Source organism: Wallemia ichthyophaga (assembly GCF_000400465.1).
Source record: "Wallemia ichthyophaga EXF-994 unplaced genomic scaffold scaffold7, whole genome shotgun sequence".
Classification (NCBI taxonomy): Eukaryota; Fungi; Basidiomycota; class Wallemiomycetes; order Wallemiales; family Wallemiaceae; genus Wallemia; species Wallemia ichthyophaga.
Genome location: NW_008806280.1, coordinates 496,366 through 517,507, shown reverse-complemented (window position 1 = coordinate 517,507; position 21,142 = coordinate 496,366). Strand labels below are relative to the sequence as shown.

General features: G+C 46.4%; 9 protein-coding genes across 9 annotated transcripts; 4 read left to right on the top strand and 5 right to left on the bottom strand.

The window, feature by feature from the left end:
* Positions 1-56: 56 nt before the first annotated feature.
* J056_004353 (uncharacterized protein) lies at positions 57-4,457 on the bottom strand (the record flags this gene model as incomplete). Its single annotated transcript, XM_009269554.1, has 6 exons — positions 57-474; positions 527-2,064; positions 2,118-2,214; positions 2,261-2,449; positions 2,496-4,109; positions 4,156-4,457. The coding sequence occupies 6 exons, from the start codon at positions 4,455-4,457 to the stop codon at positions 57-59; spliced, it is 4,158 nt and encodes a 1,385-aa protein (XP_009267829.1).
* Positions 4,458-4,826: 369 nt separating this feature from the next.
* J056_004352 (Spindle assembly checkpoint component mad1) lies at positions 4,827-6,812 on the bottom strand (the record flags this gene model as incomplete). The annotated part of the gene is made up of 1 exon (XM_009269553.1): positions 4,827-6,812. The coding sequence occupies one exon, from the start codon at positions 6,810-6,812 to the stop codon at positions 4,827-4,829; it is 1,986 nt and encodes a 661-aa protein (XP_009267828.1).
* A 22-nt stretch (positions 6,813-6,834) lies between these two features.
* J056_004351 (uncharacterized protein) lies at positions 6,835-8,677 on the top strand (the record flags this gene model as incomplete). The annotated part of the gene is made up of 4 exons (XM_009269552.1): positions 6,835-7,373; positions 7,424-7,931; positions 7,987-8,530; positions 8,595-8,677. The coding sequence occupies 4 exons, from the start codon at positions 6,835-6,837 to the stop codon at positions 8,675-8,677; spliced, it is 1,674 nt and encodes a 557-aa protein (XP_009267827.1).
* A 528-nt stretch (positions 8,678-9,205) lies between these two features.
* On the bottom strand, positions 9,206-10,525 carry J056_004350 (uncharacterized protein; the record flags this gene model as incomplete). Its single annotated transcript, XM_009269551.1, has 1 exon — positions 9,206-10,525. One exon carries the CDS (start codon positions 10,523-10,525, stop codon positions 9,206-9,208), a length of 1,320 nt encoding a protein of 439 aa, XP_009267826.1.
* Positions 10,526-11,099: 574 nt separating this feature from the next.
* Positions 11,100-12,750, top strand: J056_004349 (uncharacterized protein; the record flags this gene model as incomplete). The annotated part of the gene is made up of 3 exons (XM_009269550.1): positions 11,100-11,632; positions 11,678-12,176; positions 12,223-12,750. 3 exons carry the CDS (start codon positions 11,100-11,102, stop codon positions 12,748-12,750), a joined length of 1,560 nt encoding a protein of 519 aa, XP_009267825.1.
* Positions 12,751-13,384: 634 nt separating this feature from the next.
* Positions 13,385-13,708, bottom strand: J056_004348 (uncharacterized protein; the record flags this gene model as incomplete). The annotated part of the gene is made up of 2 exons (XM_009269549.1): positions 13,385-13,584; positions 13,630-13,708. 2 exons carry the CDS (start codon positions 13,706-13,708, stop codon positions 13,385-13,387), a joined length of 279 nt encoding a protein of 92 aa, XP_009267824.1.
* Positions 13,709-14,187: 479 nt separating this feature from the next.
* J056_004347 (3-hydroxyacyl-CoA dehydrogenase type-2) lies at positions 14,188-15,176 on the top strand (the record flags this gene model as incomplete). Its single annotated transcript, XM_009269548.1, has 4 exons — positions 14,188-14,216; positions 14,265-14,818; positions 14,864-14,997; positions 15,042-15,176. The coding sequence occupies 4 exons, from the start codon at positions 14,188-14,190 to the stop codon at positions 15,174-15,176; spliced, it is 852 nt and encodes a 283-aa protein (XP_009267823.1).
* A 429-nt stretch (positions 15,177-15,605) lies between these two features.
* On the bottom strand, positions 15,606-19,343 carry J056_004346 (Myosin-2A; the record flags this gene model as incomplete). The annotated part of the gene is made up of 7 exons (XM_009269547.1): positions 15,606-15,755; positions 15,939-16,812; positions 16,854-17,713; positions 17,772-18,955; positions 19,007-19,121; positions 19,167-19,269; positions 19,318-19,343. The coding sequence occupies 7 exons, from the start codon at positions 19,341-19,343 to the stop codon at positions 15,606-15,608; spliced, it is 3,312 nt and encodes a 1,103-aa protein (XP_009267822.1).
* A 503-nt stretch (positions 19,344-19,846) lies between these two features.
* Positions 19,847-20,796, top strand: J056_004345 (Chaperone protein DnaJ; the record flags this gene model as incomplete). The annotated part of the gene is made up of 2 exons (XM_009269546.1): positions 19,847-20,211; positions 20,262-20,796. The coding sequence occupies 2 exons, from the start codon at positions 19,847-19,849 to the stop codon at positions 20,794-20,796; spliced, it is 900 nt and encodes a 299-aa protein (XP_009267821.1).
* Positions 20,797-21,142: the final 346 nt, after the last annotated feature.

The window sequence follows — 21,142 nt, the reverse complement described above, 5'->3', positions numbered from 1 at the left end:
ACATGCATTCAATACGCTAAACAAACAAGAAAGGCGTGGCGCCATATAGCACCATACTAGATGCTCGAATTCGTAGTATTCCCAGTAGTACTAGTATTACCATAGCTAGCGTCAGTATTCGGGCTATTACTCATGGTAGAAACTACAGACGATCTCTTTGTGCGCAAAGCCGCGCTATCGATTCCCTTCTTTATCTGCGTAATACCATCCGTTAATCTATTTTTCGCAGGTTTGTAATTACTCGATACCTCTAACTGCTGACCGACGAAATCCTTAGTAGATGGACGCATACGCAAGATTTTGAGTATGATATCTCCATGATCTGATTCTTGCAGCTTGTGATCTTTCTTCTTGCGCGCCTTGATCGTACCCATGTTCCTGTGCGATTTGACTGTCTTTCTCTTCTTGCGCAATGTGGGCGCCTTGCGCAGACCCATCTGCATCATCTTGACACACTCCTCCATTAGTGGATCACTGCAATTGTTAGTGTTAGTTGGAGTAACGAACATGTAACACATCCACTCACGTCGGCCAGTCGTAGTACAGCCGTATTGATACTATTTCGTTGTATTTTTGGTTCTGCAGCGTCTCAAGCGGCAGTCCTTCACCATCAGCGTAAAAGAAAAGTCTCAGCGACTGCAGCCACTTAAACACTATATCCACTTCTTTATCTGGAAGTGGCCTCATATCGCTAAAGTGCTCCGACAGCGGAGGTACGAGTAACCCCTCTATTGTCATAAGCACCTCCTTCCACACCCTCGACATGACTGTTATCTTGGCAGTATCAGTCAGCGTCGACGCCAGTACTGCAAAGTTAGCATCAAAGTAATCAAAAAGAGGTCCAATAGCATCCTCGATCTCCTCATCTGTCAGCTGATCAGTGCGATTGCGATTGCGCATCACTGCAGCTGTTGGTGGTGTCGGTGGTAGCTCATCTTTAGGCAGTGGTATCTCGCTATCCATCGACTGGTTCGTGCGTTGAGTTTTCCAATTTTTATAGTTGGCCGTGATATTGTCAATAGTCTTGGTCACCTGCTCCGAGTATCCACCCCCTTTGCGAAGAGAGCGCAGCACTGTTCTGTTGAGACACTGCTGAATGAACGGTGACATTTTATCAACTATCGTCCGACACATATCAGACTCTGCCCTCTTGAGCGATATATTAGCTCTGCCAAAATGGAACTGTATGTCATCCTTCTCGCCTTCCATGCTCACGCGCAGGAGCACAGCGCCATTATTAGAATCCAACTTCAGCCACTTGTCCTGCGGCAGACAATCTTCATACTTAGGAGGGTCGAGTTTGAGATAGCCCCTACCGATCAGTTTGTGTTCGCCGATTGTGCTCCTGTCCCAGAGAGTAGCGCCGATCCAGAGCGCCTTTGTGAGCGACAGGTCGACGCTCTCCTCCCAACGCGGGTTGCGGGCGTTATAGATAGTCCTGCTCTTGTAAATGCGATCACCACGCTCGTCGGCGATAGTAACGAAAGGATCCAATCGTCCTGGTGAGAGGTCTCTCGCGCGAAGATCCTCCGCCATGACGACCTTGATAGAGAAGAGGTAGCGGGGGTTATGTGTGGATGTGGATGGGGTGTTAGAGTACACAGCTTTACTCTCACCCTCACCTTCACCCTCCTGTAGCATGTTGGCTACCTCGTCAGCATCGCACAGAGTATACAGACTGTCGAGGAGCGATTTCGCAGACTCTATGTTGTTCAACTTGACGCAAGATTTTGCGTCAAAGTTGAACGGCACCGTTTTCTTTTCACCCTGTACGAAATGCTGCGCTCGGGCCACCCACGCTGATTGTCCAGGCAGTGGCGTCTCTGGTAGCGGGGCTGGAAACATCTCGTTCATAAACATATCCAGTAACGTCCTGCTGTATTGGTCGATCGCCCGACTGAGCGTTTTTGCCTGTCTGGTCATGTACTTGGCGTGCTCCACTTGATCTGGCCAGTCGAGGTTTTTAATGTTTAGCACACACGTTTTGAGCGATGCGAAGAGATCAACTATTGACGACGAGTGGCCGATATTGTCCTCCTGTTGGAAATTATCCGCTCTGATAGCCTGTAACGCGTCAGTTGCACTGTACTTTACTATGGACTCCCACTCCCACTCACAGCTTGCACCCACTGCTCTGTCTTGCGGCCAGACTGCTCCAAGTAGTGCTCCACAAATGGACCGAAGGCAGTGCTTATAGAAAAGTCCAGTTGAGCTCTGCTAGAGATGTAAGTAGAGTACCTCAAAATAACACCACCCTCACCCAGGACACGCTTGATTTGAAAAAGTAATCAACCTCCTCACCCTCGACATTAACTCAAATGCGTCGTCTATAGGAAATCCATTTGGCCTGCTTCGTAGTTGTTCCAAGAACATGGGTATCTTCCACTTGATATCTGCAATACACAAAGGCACAGCCTTTTCAATAAATAGGGGTACAATGTCGATGTAACTGGGGCTTGTTAGTGTGATAATCAATAATTAGGCACCCCACCCACTCAAGAAGGGGCATTGGGTATAGTTTGTCTAATTTCTTTCCTGTCTTCTGCACCCATTCAACTAAAGCGAAAGCGGAATCCATTACGCTTAGACGGTTTGTATTTTCAACAGTCTTTCGTTCAGCATTGTAGGTGTTTTTAGCGAATTCTGACACTCTCCCTTTGATTCTATCAAGTTCGAACTGGATATCCATGCCACCTTGTATAAGAAGTCCAGTGTCATGTAGGATGGGAAGAATCTCTGTATCAGTGTAAAGATCATCCGCACTAGAAGACAAAGCGTCATCGAGTCTCTCACCAATTCTAATCAGTGATGTGTATGCTACTCGCTTGTATAGACTAATAAGAGAATTGCGATCGATTGTTGGCCACTGGTCTAGTTGCCATTCACCTAGTGTTTTCTGTACTCCTCTGATTGCCTCATGTATGCAGTCAATTGGTACTTGGTCAGTCTCGAATCTCATTACCATCTCATTGACAAATGCTGCCGTCTTTGATGGTGGGCTAATACGCCAACGTACTGCACATTCAGCGAGTAATTCTAGATGGCGAGATGAAATAATACCCAACGATACTTGGTCATCCTCAGACATGTTTTGCATCGCATCCAAATCGAAAGCCATAGACTGATTGAGCAGACTTGCATAATAACTTCTTGGGGATGGTGGAATGATAGTGTAATCATGAGTTTGAATCGCTTGATGGTAATTTGCATTCTCACCGCTCTTCTCATCTTCATTCGATGTAGTTCTTGAGACTGCATCAGCTACTGAGCTTAAAGAGAATCGTGAGGTCATTGAAGGCTTGCGTGAAATTGAAGCGTGGGTATTACGCGAAAGGGTGTTTAAGTAGTCTTCTTGAGAATTTGAATTGGATTGCTGAAATGTAGGTCTTGGTGATGGCAGAGTATCAGAAGGGCCAGACTTGGCAAGGGCTGGGTTTAGCTGGACCATCATTTTCATAAGCTGAGTGAGAGTTTCCATTTCGATCAACTTCCAATGATCATATGCCTGCTCGGAGGCAAAGTCGGATACCTTGCCTGTGATAGCCTCATCAGAGCCGAGATGTTGGAGACATGTCTTAATATCGTTGAGAGCAGCTTTTTCAGAGACAATCAGGCTGATGACGTTGACATCTTCCTGGAGGGTGAGGGGTGATTTGCCGTAGAGTTCACCGACAGTGAGGACCATAGGCATATCGCTAACCAAATGACTGATCCCGGGATTTGGAGTGGATGGAATAGGGCTGCCTGGTTGTTTATTTGGGGTGTCTTTCATAGCGTCCCTTGTGCCCTCCCTAGTAACATCTCTCGTGCTGATGTCATGTCCAGGATTAAGTTTAGCCTCATAACCTTTAATACGATCGAGGAGTTCCGTGGAGACGCCGGAGATGGACTTAAGCGTGTTTGAGATAAGCTGAATAAATTTGACAGACTGTAGTATAATCAGATTCTGCCAGTTATCAGGGGATATTTTCTTCAAATGAACCACAGCTTCCGAGACAAAATGCATAACTATTTCTTCAATTTTGCGATTAGATTTGTAAGTTTGCTTGTTCCTGCTGAATTTGCCGTAAAAGACGCCGATGATAGCCCTGAAGTCTCTGTCATTGTAGCTGCGGGGTAATTAGAAAGGCAGGCCTTGTAAAATTAGCAACCCACATTGGATCCCTGCCCATAGCCACCTGCTCGCACTTCTTCTCCAACGCTTTGACGAATTTCTCGGGGAACTTGACACCTTTGCTGTCCCGAGTGAGAGAATCCTTGAGAACGTCGGAGATGGAGATGGAGGATATGGATGCTAGGTGCTTCGAAGACGTCTGCTTGTGCGGTGACGTGAAGGCTGCCGTCTGTGAAGGCTGGGAAGGCTTTGGGGAGGTGAGATGTGAGAGATACGCCACTCTGAGCGCGTGATTGTATACGCTGTCTCTATCTGCGCCCTTTCCCTTATCGATGATGCTCATTTGGGATTAAGCGGCGGATGAGGAATGACAGGAGTTGAGAGGTGGTGGCAATAAAGGGGTAAACGAATAAAAATATTTGGGGTTTCCGTATTTCTGTGACTTTATTCTATGTTTATTATTCGTAACTATAATCTGTGTAGCTCCCATGGCTTGCTTCCATTTTCGGTGAGTGCTACGCGTTTAGGCATTAGATTGCAACGTTAGGGGTCATGCACCACTGGAATAGCAAAACATTTTGTTCCTTTTAGACGTTCGTTCACCGTGTTTTAGGGGTGCACAACTACGCTCCCCAGAAAATTGTACTTTTCAGACATCAGACATATAAAAACAAAACATGCTTATCGCATTTACAAATACAATCACACTCGCCTACCGCACAGCCAAGCGTCCTCTTTCGTTCCTCTCATTTGCATCCCACAGTTCCAGGCAGAGGTTTGCCATGAAACACGGTATTGACTCTCTCTCATTAACCCAGAACCTTAGCAAATCCTCTACACCATCAAGCCCCCCATCTTCCACTTTCATAGTCCCCTGGTCGTCTTCATTCGATTGGAAGAGTATTCCCCCGCTTTCTGAGGCTGCATACGCCGAGTTGAGTCGTACGCGTCCGTTGGGGAGAAATTGTACTCTGTAACCCAGCAACGAGTATATAGCTTCGCGAAATTCAGCAGCTTTGTCTGAGAAAATGCCCTTGAGGCGCAGCATACGCTTGTCTTTGTCGGAGAGCTGCTGCTCCAGTGTCTTTATTTCCTTGGTGTGATTGAGGGTTGTTTGGAGGGGGAGTGACGGATGTGTCGATTGCACTGATTGCATCGCATTCTCCTCCCTCCCCTCCTTCTCCTCCAAAAGCATTCTGTTCTCCTCTCTCAACGCACTCAGCGTCTCGCTGCGTATAGCGTAGTCTTGGGAGATTGGATTATCGCGCATTTCTAGCACGCGAATATTCTTGCAATTGAACTCTCCTCTGCCCACTTTATGCTCGAGGTGTGCCACTTGCTCAGCCAATTTGTTTATTTCCTCCTGCGCTTCAGCTTTGAGGGAGACGATTGTCTGCTCAGCGTGGTCTATCTTGAGTTGGAAGGCTTTCTCATTACTCGTGTCAGTCGTTGTGCTCTTGGACAGATTGAACATCTCTCTTGCCAGCTTCTCATTCTCGCTTTTGTGCTGCTGCAATAGCCCCTCCAAACCAACCATTCTGTCGTGATGAAGAGTGTCAAGTTTGTGAGCATTAAGTGTCTCTTCTTCTGATAGTATTGTGTCGAGTTGTTTCTTCAGCGAGGACACTTCCTGTTGTGACAACTCTAGTAGTCTGTACTGGCTTGTGGTGGAGGTGGTGAGTTTCTCAACGTTAATTTGCAGCTGCGCTTCTGCCTTTCTCAGACTGTCGATTTGGTCCAGCAACTGAGCTAGTTCTGTAGAGTGACCACTCTTATCAGCGTTGGTTGATCCTACACTCTCTCTGAGAGTGGCATTCTCCAGTCTTAGCTGTGCAATGAGGGTGGTTACAGTGGCAGGTGATTCACCTGGTTGTAAGACATCTTGCCAGCCTTCCTTTTCTTTAAGTAAGGAATCACGCTCCAACTCCACACTGGACAACTGCGTGCTTACTCTATCGAGCATCTTTAGTTTAGAGGAGAGCGCCAATTTCTCCTCTCTAAGAACGTCAAATTTAGCAGACTTCTCTTTAAGCCCGTTCAAGTCTCTGTTCAACGATTTGTTCTGGGATTCCAAATGTTTGTTGATGGAGGACTGCTTAGAGAGCTCATCGCGCATGAAAGAGGTGTAAGCGTGTGAGGAGTCAATGTTACTCGATGACTTGTCTTGTTCGAGGGTATCCAACGACCTGCGGGTATTTTCGAGTAAGGATTGTCTCAGATTGGAAGTTTCGATGGCAGAATGAAGATCTTCTTCTAGAGAAGCACACCTATGCTCGATTGAACTAATCACAGAATCCTTGGAATGGATTTGGCGTGTGTACTGTGATTGAAGGCTGTCCAAATCCATTTTCAATTGAATATTCTCCTCTTTTAATTGACCAAGCGTGTATCTGTGCTGGCTCTGTGTTTTATCATTCTCCGTCTTGTTCTGATTAGCCAGTGCAAGAGCCGCGTCCTTCTCCTTGTGCGCTGTCTCCGCCTTGTCCTTATAATAAGAGATATCCTTAACCAATTTTCCATGCTGCAGATTCTTCTCCCGCATCGTTATCTCGAATTCTCTCTTTGTCGTTTCAAATGCCAGTAATTTACGCTCATACTGTGATTTACTAATGCTAGTCTCGTAAGTGCGCTGCTTCAACGACCGCGACAAATCATCTTGGTTGTGATTTCGTTTAAGTGATTTACTGGGACTGTCCATTGTATTTGATCAACCGCCATCAATGCTCGATAAAGTTCCAACTGAAATTATTCTCGATTCTTTATTCCCTCTCCTCTCTCCCCGCGATATTCTTGCTATTGGCAGCTCTTCACGCTCTCTCCACGCCTTGATCCTCGATGCCCTGATTTGGAAACGCAAGCTCAGCGCACAAACAAAGTATATTGCTTTACGTGTATTAACTCAATCATCCCAATCTCATAACCTCGACTGGCAGCGCATCTACAAGCGCGCCCTTTCTCCTCAGCTCTACGTCTGGGGTGTAGCCACCAATGGGCGCCTCGGTATTGATTTCCACGATCCACGCATAGCACGCGGTAACTGTGTTCCCACTCCCATTCCCATACGCACCGGTATAGATCTTGTCCAGGTCGTTGCTGGTGGCTGGTCATTCCACGCTCTCGGTCGCAACGGACAAGTCGTCTTCTGGGGTCAGTTCAACGGTGATATCGTCCCTTTCGGTCATGTAGACTACAGGAATCCTGGCGCGCGCGTAGCCACTCCATCTACTCTCGAACTCCCTTTCCGCACCGTCGATATGAGGTGGGTGGACGGTGTGTGTTGTGATATCTACTAACCTATTAAATTCACAGCGCAGGTCGTGCTCATATCCTCCTCACCGACGACAAAGGCCGCGTCTACCAGTCGATATCCCCCGCGCTCACGCAGCGCATCACGCACGCATGTCTCGAAAATGACGCAATTGCTCAGATAAGCGCTGGATGGACGCATTCCGCACTACTGCTCACCAGCGGCGCCATTCTCGTTTTTTGGCCTCATGATTGTCTGTTGCGCGAGGAGTACAGGGTGGCGCACGACGCCGGTCCGCGACAGCATGCACATGGTCGGGCTGATGGGGCTGGGGGTAGGAGGACTATCCTTGCCTCAGTCTTCGACTACACACCAGACGCCGTCACACTACCTCACATACCCGGCCAGTCTGTCGCCCAGATTGCCAACGCAGAAGACGCTATGCTCGCCCTCACTGCTTCTGGTAGAGTTTACAGGATGGATCTGTCCACACGACGTGGTTTGCGCGGCAGCGAGCGGGTGCGTGACATGCACGAGATGTTTCTCGATGGTAGTCGGCGGTGGAATGAGGTAGGTTGACCATTGATTGGGTGTTGCGGGGTTGTATAATGCTGACACACTACAGCTCACTCATTTTGCTCCTGAGAACCTGCGGAAACTGCTTCCCGACGGCGATGAAGCACCTCATCTCAGCCACATAACATGCTCATTCCGTCAGTTCACCCTTTATGCACCCTCCATCCACCGCAATTTTGCCGTATTTGCAGGCGACGCTACTAGAGATGACAGTCAGCCTACGCTCGTTGGATTGGACAATGTTGTAGATGTCGCCAGAGGTGATTACCACGCTCTCGCGCTCACGCGTGACGGACACGTACGTGCTTGGGGGTCGCAGAAAGGTGGTAAACTTGGTGTAAACGGTTTGGACCACCTCCGCGATGGCGATGTTAGTGATCCTCTCCCCGTCTCCTTCAAAAGCGATGGTGAAGGTGACGGCGGCACTCGCAAACGTTTCTTCGCTTTCTCCGTCGCCGCTGCTGGCTGGCATTCTGCCGCTCTCGTCATCGATCTTGAGGGCGATGATGGCGATGATGGCGATGGGGAGGAATATGAGCAGGAGCAGGGGAACGAGAACGAGGAGGAGCAGAAAGGGCAGCAAGATGAACAGCGTACGTACCTTCCTCTCTCTTTTCTTTCATTCTTACTCACCTCACACCATCCCCCCACACACAGCCGAAGCAAACAGTCTCACTCAACATGCTTATTCCTTTGTCCAGCGCTTCATCGGTATGAGGACTGGCATGACACAGAGATGATGCTACGATTTCGTTAATTATCCATTCACCAATTTTGTACTGTATCAATTTATGAAAAGATGACGTCAATCATTAGGAAGAAATAAGTTCAGGTACATTATGCGAGGAAGTATCAGGTCATGGTCAAGCAGTGGTGATTGCTAAATTTTATACTAAGTATTCGCGATTTCAAATTGGCCCCGAGAGATTTACCCATTTCTAATCATTACACTTTAAGCTTTGTAGCTCTGGACTAGAGCAGATAATACCAAACTCTTCATAGAACCGGTTTTTATTTTTTTATTTTTTCTATTGACTCCTTGAAAATTGCTTCCGATACCCCCAGTCGTCAGCATCATACTAAAGTTCGACGATCTCTTCCCAGATCTTTATGGGTAATTTGTAATTGTCATTGGTTGGTATATTTAGAGCTGAGATTGCTATTTGATTCGTTAAGATTACCTGGTGGATGTTTGGTATCAATAAATTGCACGTAACAAACAACAAAATAAGCGATAAATACATTCATATTGTTACAGCTGAATTCACTTAAGTTTCCTCATCTGAATCCGGTGGTATACCAGGTTCCACTGGCGCAGGGAAGAAGTACTGCTCCAGATCATCATTTCTCTCAACATCCTCATAATACTGCTCTATGCTCGTCCAAACATGAGGAACAAAGTCTCTTATGTATCCCTCTAGTCCCTCACCAGGGGGCATATCACATACCAATTGGTCCAGATCGAGCCTCTTGGCTATCTCAAGCACCGTTTCAAAATCCACACATGTGAAAGAGATGTTGAGTGCTTTGAGAGAGTTGAGCGATGTTAAGTTATGGTTTTGTACATTCAGCAGTCGATCCACCCAGTGAACCAATTCCAAAGGGGAACCCTCCAAATTAAGCGAAATGATATTAGGTAGGTAGTGATAATAATAAGGAGTTTCAGTGCGTATGACCGCCAGGTGTTTAATTGAGTCAGGCATGACAGCTAAATCATTAGACTGGATACTGAAACAATCAGCGAGTGTCAGTCTCTCCAAATTCGGCATGCGAACATTATAAAAAAAGTCGCAGTGGCTATTGCTAACAGTGAGTGATTTGAGCTGAGCCATGCTTTTATTCGTCGTCCACGTCGCGGCGTCTGAATGAATGACTGTGAGAGATTCGAGCTTCGGACTAGAGAAGATAACATCGAAATGTTCATCGTCGTATGCCGTGGCGCAGTCTCTAAAATCATCTCCAGTCCACTGATTGCTTTTCATAATAGCATTCGTTCTACCCACAAAGTTCGACCTGGCAGATCTGAGTGATGTCGATACATTACCAGTGTATATATCAGGATATCGAAGCACCACATCCTCGCAATCTACCGTCTCCACTGTGTTATTGAGGTGTAGGGCGATAGGATCAGAATCTTCGTCGAGGCCCGTGTGCCGCGCAATGATGTGTTTGGCTGGTATACTAAATAGCTCGACATAGGGCTGCCCAGAGGTGAATATGAGTGTGTCTAGTTGCAGTAAAGTGAATGGATTCAACAGATTGTCGAGAGAGTAGGTATGAAGTAGCTTGTACTTTTTGTTTTCGGGTGCATAGAGAATATCTAGGTGTATGTATTTCACGGAATGCTCTGATCTCTCTTTGATTAAACTCGCCCACGCCTCATACGACTCCCTGATGTCGCTATCGTGATCGAGGAGTTCGACGGCCTTGATGTAGATTCTGCGCCAGGGTATGGGCGTCGATAGTAATTTTGATCTTGTTTTTGTATTCACTTGAGCCAAGTTGCTGCCGATAGCCCAGTCATCAGCGATAAAGCACCATTCAAGTATTTCTTCCCAAATCTCTACTGGCACTTTGTTAACGGACATTTCTTGATATCTTTATTGCGCAAGTTGATGTCAGTTTTGAGTCTGAGTGAAATGGTTGTGATATGTAGAGGAGAACTAGCATAGCAGCGCAAGGTAATAACAGCATTCTTGCAAAGACAGACTACTAGTATTGTTTACCTTGTACACGAACGACTTATTCGGTCATGTTCATTATGCGATATGATGCGCTTTCCAGCATCTTGTAGTCTATATCGTTTTTAGAAGAATAATAAATTTGTTCGGCTTTAAGTCAGCCGTATTGCTACGGAAATTTTGGTCAATAAGTTCTTCCTCAAGACCACTGCCATATTCATACTGAGTGAATTGTATGCATTCATGAACTTTTTGTAGAGAAAGATAGCAAAAGATATAAAGACAAATGAATATAAAAGCCATTTGGCTTTCTACACTTTCACAATATTCACAAGTGGCCTGCTTCAGCGACCGCGTGAGACACCTCGTCTTGCGGAAGGGAAGATATGAGGAGCAGGATTATATGGAATGCGCGAATACAAACATTACTTGTTGATTTCTATCGCAGCTATCGCACACGGCTATCATTAACCCCACCAAGATGCTCGATAGACTGCCACCTGAAATCGTCCTCGATGATATCTTCCCGCTGCTGAAAGCTGGCGATATTCTCGCTATTGGAAGCTCATCGCGCAGTCTCCACGCGCTCATCTTAGAACCAACCATATGGAAACGCAAGCTCAACGCACACTCGCCCTACATCGCACTGCGCATCCTTGCGCAATCGCAGCGTCCGCTGGACTGGCAGACAATATACAGACGTTCTCTCTCACCTCAGCTGTACGTATGGGGTGTAGCTGCCAGTGGTCGCCTTGGTATTGACTTAAACGATAAGCGCATGGCTAGAGGCAACTGCGTCCCATCGCCAATTTGCATCGATGCTGGTATCGACCTCGTCAAAATCGTCGCGGGTAACACCTCGTTCCATGGTTTGGGCTGCAAAGGTGAGGTCGTCTTCTGGGGCGAGTATGGAGGTGATACCGTCCCATTCGGGAACCCTGACTATAGAAATCCTGGACTGAGGGTCACGAAACCCACTAGACTTGACCTGCCTTTCCGCACAGTAGACGTGAGGTGGGAGTGGGTTACGAGTGGTGTGCACTGCTGACTTAGTCACAGCGCCGGACGTGCTCATGCCCTGTTCTTGACCGATAATGGACATGTCTATCAGTCAATATGCTGCGCTCTCCCACATCGCATCGTTCATCCTTTCCTTGAAAATGACTCAATAGTACAGATAGGAGCGGGGTGGAGACATTCTGCCATTCTCCTCAAGAGCGGCACCATAATTATCTTCTGGCCTCATGATTGTTCTCTACGGGAGGATTACACGGTTGGATATAGAGCTGGACCGAGGCAAACTGTACAAGACGTCTTTCATGGAGAAAGTCTCAGTACGCGTCCCTTCGACTTTGAACCGGACAGTGTGACACTCCCACCCATCAGAAATGAGAGTGTTGTGCAAATATCCAATGCTAAAGATGCCGTACTGGCTCTCACAGCATCAAATAGGCTTTATAGGATGGACTTCATATGCGGCAGGCCCGATCTGAGGGGAAGCGAGAGAGTACAAAATATCAATGAAATGTTCATAAACGGTAGCAAAAGATGGAATGAGGTGGGTTTTGCGTTAGCGAACGCGCAGTGCTGACAAAAAGTTTAAGATGAAGAGCTTTGCTCCAGATAAGCTACAAAAATTACTGCCAGAGGGCGCTGAAGAACCCCGCATCAGCCACATAACATGCTCACAAACTCAATTCTCACTCTACGCATCTTCCAACCGGCACAACGTGCTACTGAAAGGCATGGCAAACACAGATGACGCTCAACCAAAGCCTTTTGGAGTGAATAATGCTGTAGAGTTTGCGAGAGGAGATGGTCACGCTTTGCTACTCACGCGTGATGGCGAGGTGAGCGCTTGGGGAGAGCAGAAGGGAGGGAGATTGGGTGTGACTAACTTGGATCACACCCGCGATGACTTTATCGCTGAACCACTTCCCGTGTCTTTTTCATGGAATAGGCGTACCTTTGCTTTCACTGTAGCCGCTGCTGGCTTCCAATCTGCCGCTCTAGTGATTGATCTGGATGGTAGTGATGAAGAGTTCGACGACGAAGAAAAAAGGAACGAATGGCAGCATTTCCAGCAGCGTGAGTGTTTGGAAATTCATAATAGCTTGTCTAATCATCCATAAATATCAAAAGCACAAACTCTCAGTCAACAAGCTCTAAATTTTTGGTATCGCATGACAGGTTCGAGACCTGGAAAGATACGAATATAATACTAGTATGATCTGTGATTTCAAGCTGTTCGTTCTGCATTTATCATTTTACGCACCTTGGAAGATTAAGACATATTTGACAATACAGTGCAAATCTATATATATTTCAAGCTCTTTTCTTCTGACCTTTCGAATCATCACGTAATTATAGATGTTACATTTATTAATCTGCAGCGCGTGTCCCACTAGCGTTCTTATAGACGTGAGTTAGTCTTTATTCAACGTGAAACAGCCTAGCACAGAAGCCAGAATAGCGCTCAACTTATTAGTCCTATAGCCTCACAAGATAACCAAAGAAATCTTTGCTATTTGAATATGAGCAAGTTTAACGGGTAATTCACAAACGCGGTAAGCATAATTCGAGTTCGCAAACTTGATGTACGGATGGCATTGAAACACTTCTAATAACATTGTCAATGTCTGTTTCACAATTGACAATCTTCTCCGTTAGAAATACACTACTCTAACATTCGATGTGCGCGTATAAAGGTTTAAATTCATTAGTCAAATACAATGCAATTAGTACTGATCGTTACTTTTCATAATTTTAGTTGGCAGTAGAGCCGGTTGGTGCACCGCCAGAAACTTCGATGTTGCCATCAGCACCTGCAGCACCAGAGTGGGAGTCTGTTCCGTGAGATTTGTTGTTGACATCGATACCAGTCACGACTGGGGCGTCGTTGATGACTGGTGCTTGCTTGAAGGTTGATTCAGCTGGCTTGGCAGCTTCGTGGCCTGGTCCAGTGCCTAGAGTTTTATTAGATGGCTACTAGGAGCTTAAAATGCACCCACCAAGTCCCTTCTTCTCAGCCTCGTGCTTTAAAGCTGCATCAGATGCGCCACCGGAGAATTCGTTCTTAGAGCCAGTCATTATTTTATGATGAGAGTAGTGTAGAAAGACAAAAGTTTGGCCGTGTCTTATAGCCCACAGCTCACTCCAAAAAGATGACGTTCACTGATCCCACACGATATTATGATTTTCGCCACTCCATAGGAAGGGAGCAGAATGGTAAAGATGGTCAAATTTCATAATTCTATTTTTTGTAATCCTGTTTAGTTGGACTGCGCAGACCTACTTCCAGCCCCCGACACACCTATAGTGGAAAGAAGTCCTATGACGCAATGCGATATTGTCGAACATGACGATAAATTTTGATTGAATAGTCTAGCCGACTGAAGATTTCGCGCATTTCCTAGTACAGCCCTGTGGTTCTTCTCTTTGATAGGGCTTCAATCAAAATTTGCAGACGAAACCCGAGTCGGACATCAGCTACTCTCACATGGCACTTGCCGGTAAATAAAAGCCATGCGTTATGAGCCTCTTATTTCAATATTTCATATACAAACACAATGCAAGTCCTCAAAAACACATTTGTAGTGTAAGCGGGTGACCGACTGAGACACCGCAGAATCTAACAAGATGGCAGAACTGGCGGCCTCGGAGGTGCTGGTAAAACCATTGCGAAAAGCGTAATAGACCAAGGTGGATATGTAGTGTTACTAGATCTGCTCGAACAGAAGGCTGGAGAGGAAGCTGCGTCAGGTATCAGCACCACTAAGGCAATCTACGTCCAGACCAACATCACAGACGAGAACAGCGTCAAGAATGCGATGCGCATTGCATCCAACGCTTTTGAGAAGAGGCTCTCAGGTCTCGTACACTGCGCTGGAGTGTCAATGTCCCAGCCCTGGACCAACAGACTGGGCGACACGATCGATAGGGTGCGCAAGATGACCGACATAAATTGGATTGGCACATATATTACCTCTGCATTGTTTGCAGATGCAGTCAACGAGCGATACGAGCCGGAGAAGATGAAGAAGGGCGAATTGTGGACTACTAAGGAGGAAAGAGGCGTTATCATCAACTTCTCTTCCATTGCAGGCGCTCAGCCCGCGTCGCGCATCCTCGGATATAGCCCCGGCAAGGCGGCCGTGTCGGCATTCTCAGTCGCTCTAGCAGACTTCCTCGGTCCTTCAGGTGGGTGGGGAGTAGAGGCCTGCTACTATCTCTGACAACCAACAGGCATTCGTGTGAATACAGTTAGCCCTAGTGTCATCAACTCAGCTATGATGGGCGCAAGACTCCCATACTTTATCGCGGATCTCTCAAAGTCTGCTTCTTTCCCGGCTAGGCCTATTGAGCCTGAAGAGATTTCAGTGAGTCTGATTCGGCATTTTTTGCGCTGTTAACCCTTCGAAAGAGTGCAGTGTCCTTCCTGATTAACAACTCGATGATGAATGGCCATGACCTCAAGATTGACGGTGGATGGCGCGTATTCACGGATAGAAGCGTCGATAGGGAAGACCCGCGTGTACTTGCACCATCCTTGGAGTAATCTATTACCTTGTACAGATAAATCCAATTTGCGACATACAAAGATATATACACCCTATCACACCCTCAAAACCCTAATACAAATGTACCAACAACATGTTTGAACAATTCGAATTTGTCAATTCACCCATTAAAGCGGAAGCCTAGGTGGACCTACAAATCCATTTTCAAGCAACAAGCTGGTTCTTTTTCAGCCTTGGACCGCTCGTGTAGCTTTAAAAGTGGATCAAGTGGAAAATATATTTGATAGGCGCAGAAATCACCGAGGATGCATACCGGATAAGCAAGTGAGTGTTTGAGGTCAAGATTGAAGATTTTCACATCCACATGGGGGTAATTGACGAGTATTCATGGGCTCAGCCTCAACACATTCTTTCCTTCTTTACAGGTTTTTCAAATTTATTTGAGGACACGTGGTGGACACTGGATACTAGTTGAAGATATTGAAACTACTTGCCATGGTTGTCTTGGGGATTGTTCTTAAATCATGGGTTGTGACTACCTCGTCACTGGTCTGTTTTCTCGGAAACCTATGCGCGCTGTCCCTGTCAATTGCCTTCTCTAACACACTCCACAGAACCTGGCTGATCCGTGCATGAATGACAGCTTAAATGATACAAGTTTACGAAGCAAGTTAAGAAGATATGAGCTGGGTAAGAGCAGTGGTATAACAAAGTGAATAGAAAGAACGAAAAAAAAGCAAACAACTAACTCATCCCATAAAGAAAGGGGAGGAGAAACCTCTCGAAGATCTTTTATTAACTCGTGGATCGTTAGCGTTTGAGAGACTAGTTGTGCGTTCTGGGGGTGTTGGTGTGGGGCCTCTAATGATGGAGCTTGTTCTGCCGGTGGAAGTGCGCGAGCTCGTATCAGAGTTTGGAGTCACGTTCCGACTATTTCTAGCAGCGTTTCGGGGAGGTTTTGTTGGCGGGATAATCTCGTCCATGTAGGCTGTAGCATAAGACGAAGAGCTTGTCAGGGAGCTTGCCAATGAGCTTGCAAAAGAGGGTTTGTTAGCGTGGTGGAACACCTTACGTGAATGCTCCAGCACTTCCACACTCCCAGTCCCAATAACCTCCTCGTCATCACCCTTACCAGCGCTGTTCTGATACCTGATTGGGGACTTCTCCGGACGCCGGACACCCAAATTTGTGTTCACATTCACATCCACATTAGCGTCAGGTGCCATCCAGGCATTTGATAGTCTTGCATTCTCTTTTTCAGCTTGCGCGAGTGCCTTCCTTTCCCAACGCTCCTTTTCGGCGTGTCTGATGCGAACGTTTTCCAGTCGCTGGGTAAGCGCTTCGCCGACACGCAGCATGACTAGCTTGGTCCGCGATACGGCTTGCAGGCTTACATATAGCTTAGCTTCCACCGCTATGCTGGCTTGGTGACGGATGTAGCGCTTGGTGGAGATTGTCGAGCGTGCGCTGGCTTGTATAGCCACAATCCTTGCTAGCAATATTGACCGCAATTTGTCGAGATGAGCCAACACACCAACTCGCATAAACACCTTAGTTCTCCCAATGGCATATAGTGTCTTGTTGGTGATTGTCCCCTCCAGTATCTTGAAAGATGCTTTTCTGTCGTTGTTCGATTTAAGTTTCGTTTCGCGTTGTGATATCAGTATGTCGTATCTAAAATTGTCAGTCTTATAAACTTCAAACAAATCACCCACTTTTCAACAAATTTGTCGAATGTCATCTTGGACGGGTATCCTGCTCTGCTTATTCTGATAGTTTCGAGCACGCCAGATGCTCTTAATTGCGATAATACTTTTTGGTTGTCGAATGACCATGATGCGTTTTCTTGATTGGCTGGTTTGATACAACGTATGTAGTGTGTGTCAGTGTCGTTTATCGTTGTCATTAGATTATTCAATGACATTTTAAATGTGCCTCCTAACGTTGGCTGTTTACGCAGAGTTGGCGCGCTGAGAGACGGCGAGCCAGGCGATGCGGGTGGCCAACTAGGCGGGATTGTTGAAGGTGAGCGAATATGACCTTTGCTGAAAGCGCTAGACAGTTCATCTACACTAGACCTTGACGGGGGCGAGTGAACTGCTTGTAAAGGTGTTTTCAATGGTTGCGTAGGTGTAGAGACAATGCTTGGCGGTGTCGTCGGTGTGAGATCGGCTGTACAAACTTCCTTAACAAATGAATTTTGAGCTTCATTGAGCAGATTTTTGTGCTCCTCCGGTACAGAATCTCTATTCTTTTCTAGAAATCCGTCTACATCGTAAGTCACATCTTGGGCGTAGTGCGCGACCGTGAATGCACCTGCACCTAGCGAGTTGCTCTTGCTACCTGAAAACAAAGCCTTCTTGTAAGGCGAGCGCAGCATTTCATCCATCTTGGTGCGCAGTCCTGCGTCAGTGCCTGCAGGCAATCGACACTGCTCGTCGAGAAGGGCAAGCAAACCAACTCTAGATTCTATCATTTCAATGCAGGGTTGGTTGTCTGGGTAATTGATGTATGCGACCTTCAATCCCTCGCGATCATACTCTTCCTGCGATAGTTTAAAGGTGTGGTTGTAGAACTGTGAAGGTGTCAGTGTTACCTCATGGAGCACAACTCTGAATGAGCAAAATACACACCTCCTGCTGCAGCTTTTCGTTTGCGTAGTTGATGCAGAACTGCTCAAAGGAGTTCTTATGGAAGTGCTCAAAGCCGTATATGTCCAACACACCGACAAACTGTCGAGCACTATCCGAGGCACCAGACTCTTTTGAAAGAAGGGTAGAATTGAGCTTAATAACAAGCCAGTCGAATAATCTGGTATAAATATGTCTACCCAGTGAATCTCTCGCAGTGGTGGCCTGATCTTTATTGAGCGACGTGACAATCTTCTCAGATTCAGCTCTTATTCTTCCAACACCGATAGTTTTATGCATCAATCCTTTTTGAAATGCGATTGCTGATATACCCAACAACTCTGCGGCATGCAGTAGGCTTGAGTCGGTGATTGAGACGGATGCATCTTGTCTGGTAGAAGAAGTTTGTTTGATTTCGATGTTACCCAAATGCAACAATGCGGCGAGTAGTCTGAATATTTGTTTTTGTGTACTGTTATCAATACCTAATGAGGTCATGGCACGCCTAGTAATGTCAAAGTTGAAAGCATCATCAACGCCAGGCAGTCTAGAACACTGGCCTTGATTGAGGTAGTTGTATTCGTCAGCCGAACCGAGCTTCAACTCCCTCTTGAGACTAAAGTCTGTCTTGAGGCCTGCGCAGAGCTGGTAAAAAATGTGAGTGTTACGTTCGTTGTGCGGTTGATAAACCAGCCTCGACCTCTCCAGCAAGAAAATGCGTATATGTGCACCAACTATACTGCTCTTGTCATCAAAGTATATCTGCAAGTAACGACCGAAACGACTACTGTTGCTATTCCTGAGTGTTTTGGCGTTACCAAATGCTTCCATGACAGGGTTTGTGGCTAAGATGCGCTCTTCTGTTGAAGTGATGGTGTTTTTATCCTTGGTTTTACCTGCAACAGCGAAATAGCGCATGATGTGCCTCGCTGAGACAGTCTTACCAGCACCAGATTCACCGCTGACAATGATAGTCTGATTGCGCTTTGCGTTACAGATACCGTCGTAAGCTGATCGAGCAACAGAGTAGATATGAGGCTGGCTCGGAGGATTATCGGAGGCGTAGTGGAGTATATGATCGTTTGAGTAAATTGAGGTATCTGCATATGGATTGAGGGCTACGAGAACTAATCCTGAGTACGTATAAATGATTCTGCGCTCGAAACGGCTTCTTAGTGTAATAAGCACTGATAGCTGTCAGCGGGGTTCAAGAAACGCGGTTGTTTCGATAAACACACAATTTGGCTCGTTTAGTAGATGAAGCTGAGTGAGATCATCCACGAAATTCTGCTCCTGTGTAAAACTCCGCAGAGGTGGATGATCGTCTGTGTTGTTGACAGCGATTTGAGTTGGCTGGGTGGTTTGTTAAGGGATGAAATCTCCGCGGAGTCCGCTTACGCCGTTGGAAGTCCGTAAATGAACCAATTCATCTGATTTGCTGCCTGCGGATGTTCCAGTGACAGCGGCACCAATCCATCCGTGTACCGAGTCCCTGAGCCAGCTAATAGGTGTAAATTAAATAGCTCATTAAAAACATCGCCACGCTTACACTCTCGTACCAGTTTCTAATTTCATTTTACGTGTTCACTGTTCTTCCGCGACGTCCATCTTGCCATCTCCCGGTGAGTAGTCCTATCGGCAATGATTATTATATTAGGAAAAGGTCAGAGCGGCTCCAGATCCACGAGCAGCGTGCCGAATAGATGCCGGTGGTGTGAGTCGCGCCTAACGCCCACGTGCTTGCTCGCAGCCATACATCCATCATATAGGAATCTGTCTGCATTTCAGGCTGGGCTGCTCAAGGCCAATAGCAGCTACGGCAAAGGTGCTCTCATACACTTCACCTAGTCAGCCGAGCCCGTTCAACCGAGCCTTGTTGATTTGGGTGGACGTATTTGGTTATAGCTATGTACTCGCTATATTCAGCGACGCGTGTTTTACTCCGTACGCGATGTCGTGAGGATGTGAGTGGATAAGGCACGCTGTTTCGTGAAGGAGTCCGCTATGATGGCAACAAACCTTATGAGCCTTTTCTGTCTCACTTAGAATCCCTTCTAACCCGCTCACTTAGCTAGAACATGGATCTTATATTCTACTTCGCACCGCCTATCATTGAATCGTACGCTCTCAGGGCATTTTACAAGCTCAGACCGGATGTGAAACCAGCACCAAACCATCCATACAGAGCTAGGTGCGCCATTATTGGCGCATACATTGCTTTCACATTCATCAAAATGGCTTGGGGCTATCATCCAAACGTCTTTAAGCTGCTTAATGTACCAATCGACGCAGACGATACGCGTCTAAATAAGGCATGGAAGGCTTATGCGCGTAAAAATCACCCAGATCGCGTCGGATTGAACAAAGACACGACAATGTTTGTCCATGCGCGTGAATCTTATCAGTTGATTCAAGATCCAGTGAGAAGGATTGCTTATGAAAGGTGTGTTTGATCAGCGTCTTCCCCTGCTCAGCTTTTTACAATAGTTACAGATTCGGACCATCAATAGCGCAATGGAGGCACTGCATTACTCTCCAAGACTACATCAAAAGAGGTCTTCCTGCTGTGTTCATGTATTACCTCGCTACATTTGTCTCAATGATGGTTATGTCGCTCTTCAATGCGTCTTACAAATCCACAGCATATACTCGGTTTTCTTTATTCTTCGCAATGCTGACAACAGAGCTCCACTTGCTCACACGGCCGATTCCAGGGTTTTTGAGGCTGCTAGGAGTAGCCAAACCTATGCCGTTTGAGGTTATAAGTTTCATGCACACAGTTTGGCTGATGCTGAACATTGCGATTGCACAGCTGGGACCTATAGCGAGCACAAAAAAGGGCATACACGGGGATTCAGCAAGACAACTGAAGCCATACCTCGACGATTCGCAGAAACTGACGATGAAGAGTCTCGAGGAGGTCACGCGTGCACTGGAGATCAACATCAAGGCACTTAAGCAATCTGGACAACCAAAGGAGACAGTGAGAAAGGTCGTAAAAGAGGCTTTCATAAATGATACCATTTGAGTAATTGTAACTTGTATTATACGATAATTTAATATGCCGTTGGTGTCATGACACAGTGGAGCGGCAAAAGTGAAAAGAATCAACGCGGGGTAAACGCGCTTTATACGTATGATGAGGGAATATACTGGGACATAATACAGTTAACACTATTTTACACGGCTAAAATAGCCATTTCCGTCCTCGATTTACGCGTTCATTTTTGGCGACTGCCTCTTCAACCGCGAACAGTCGTTATATCTAAATTCAAAGGCTTTTAAATTTAAATAAAGCTTGTAAATTAGAAGCATTTGTGAGTTTTCAATAGGGAATTCTATAAATCTGGCCAACTAACACAACCCATCAGCCA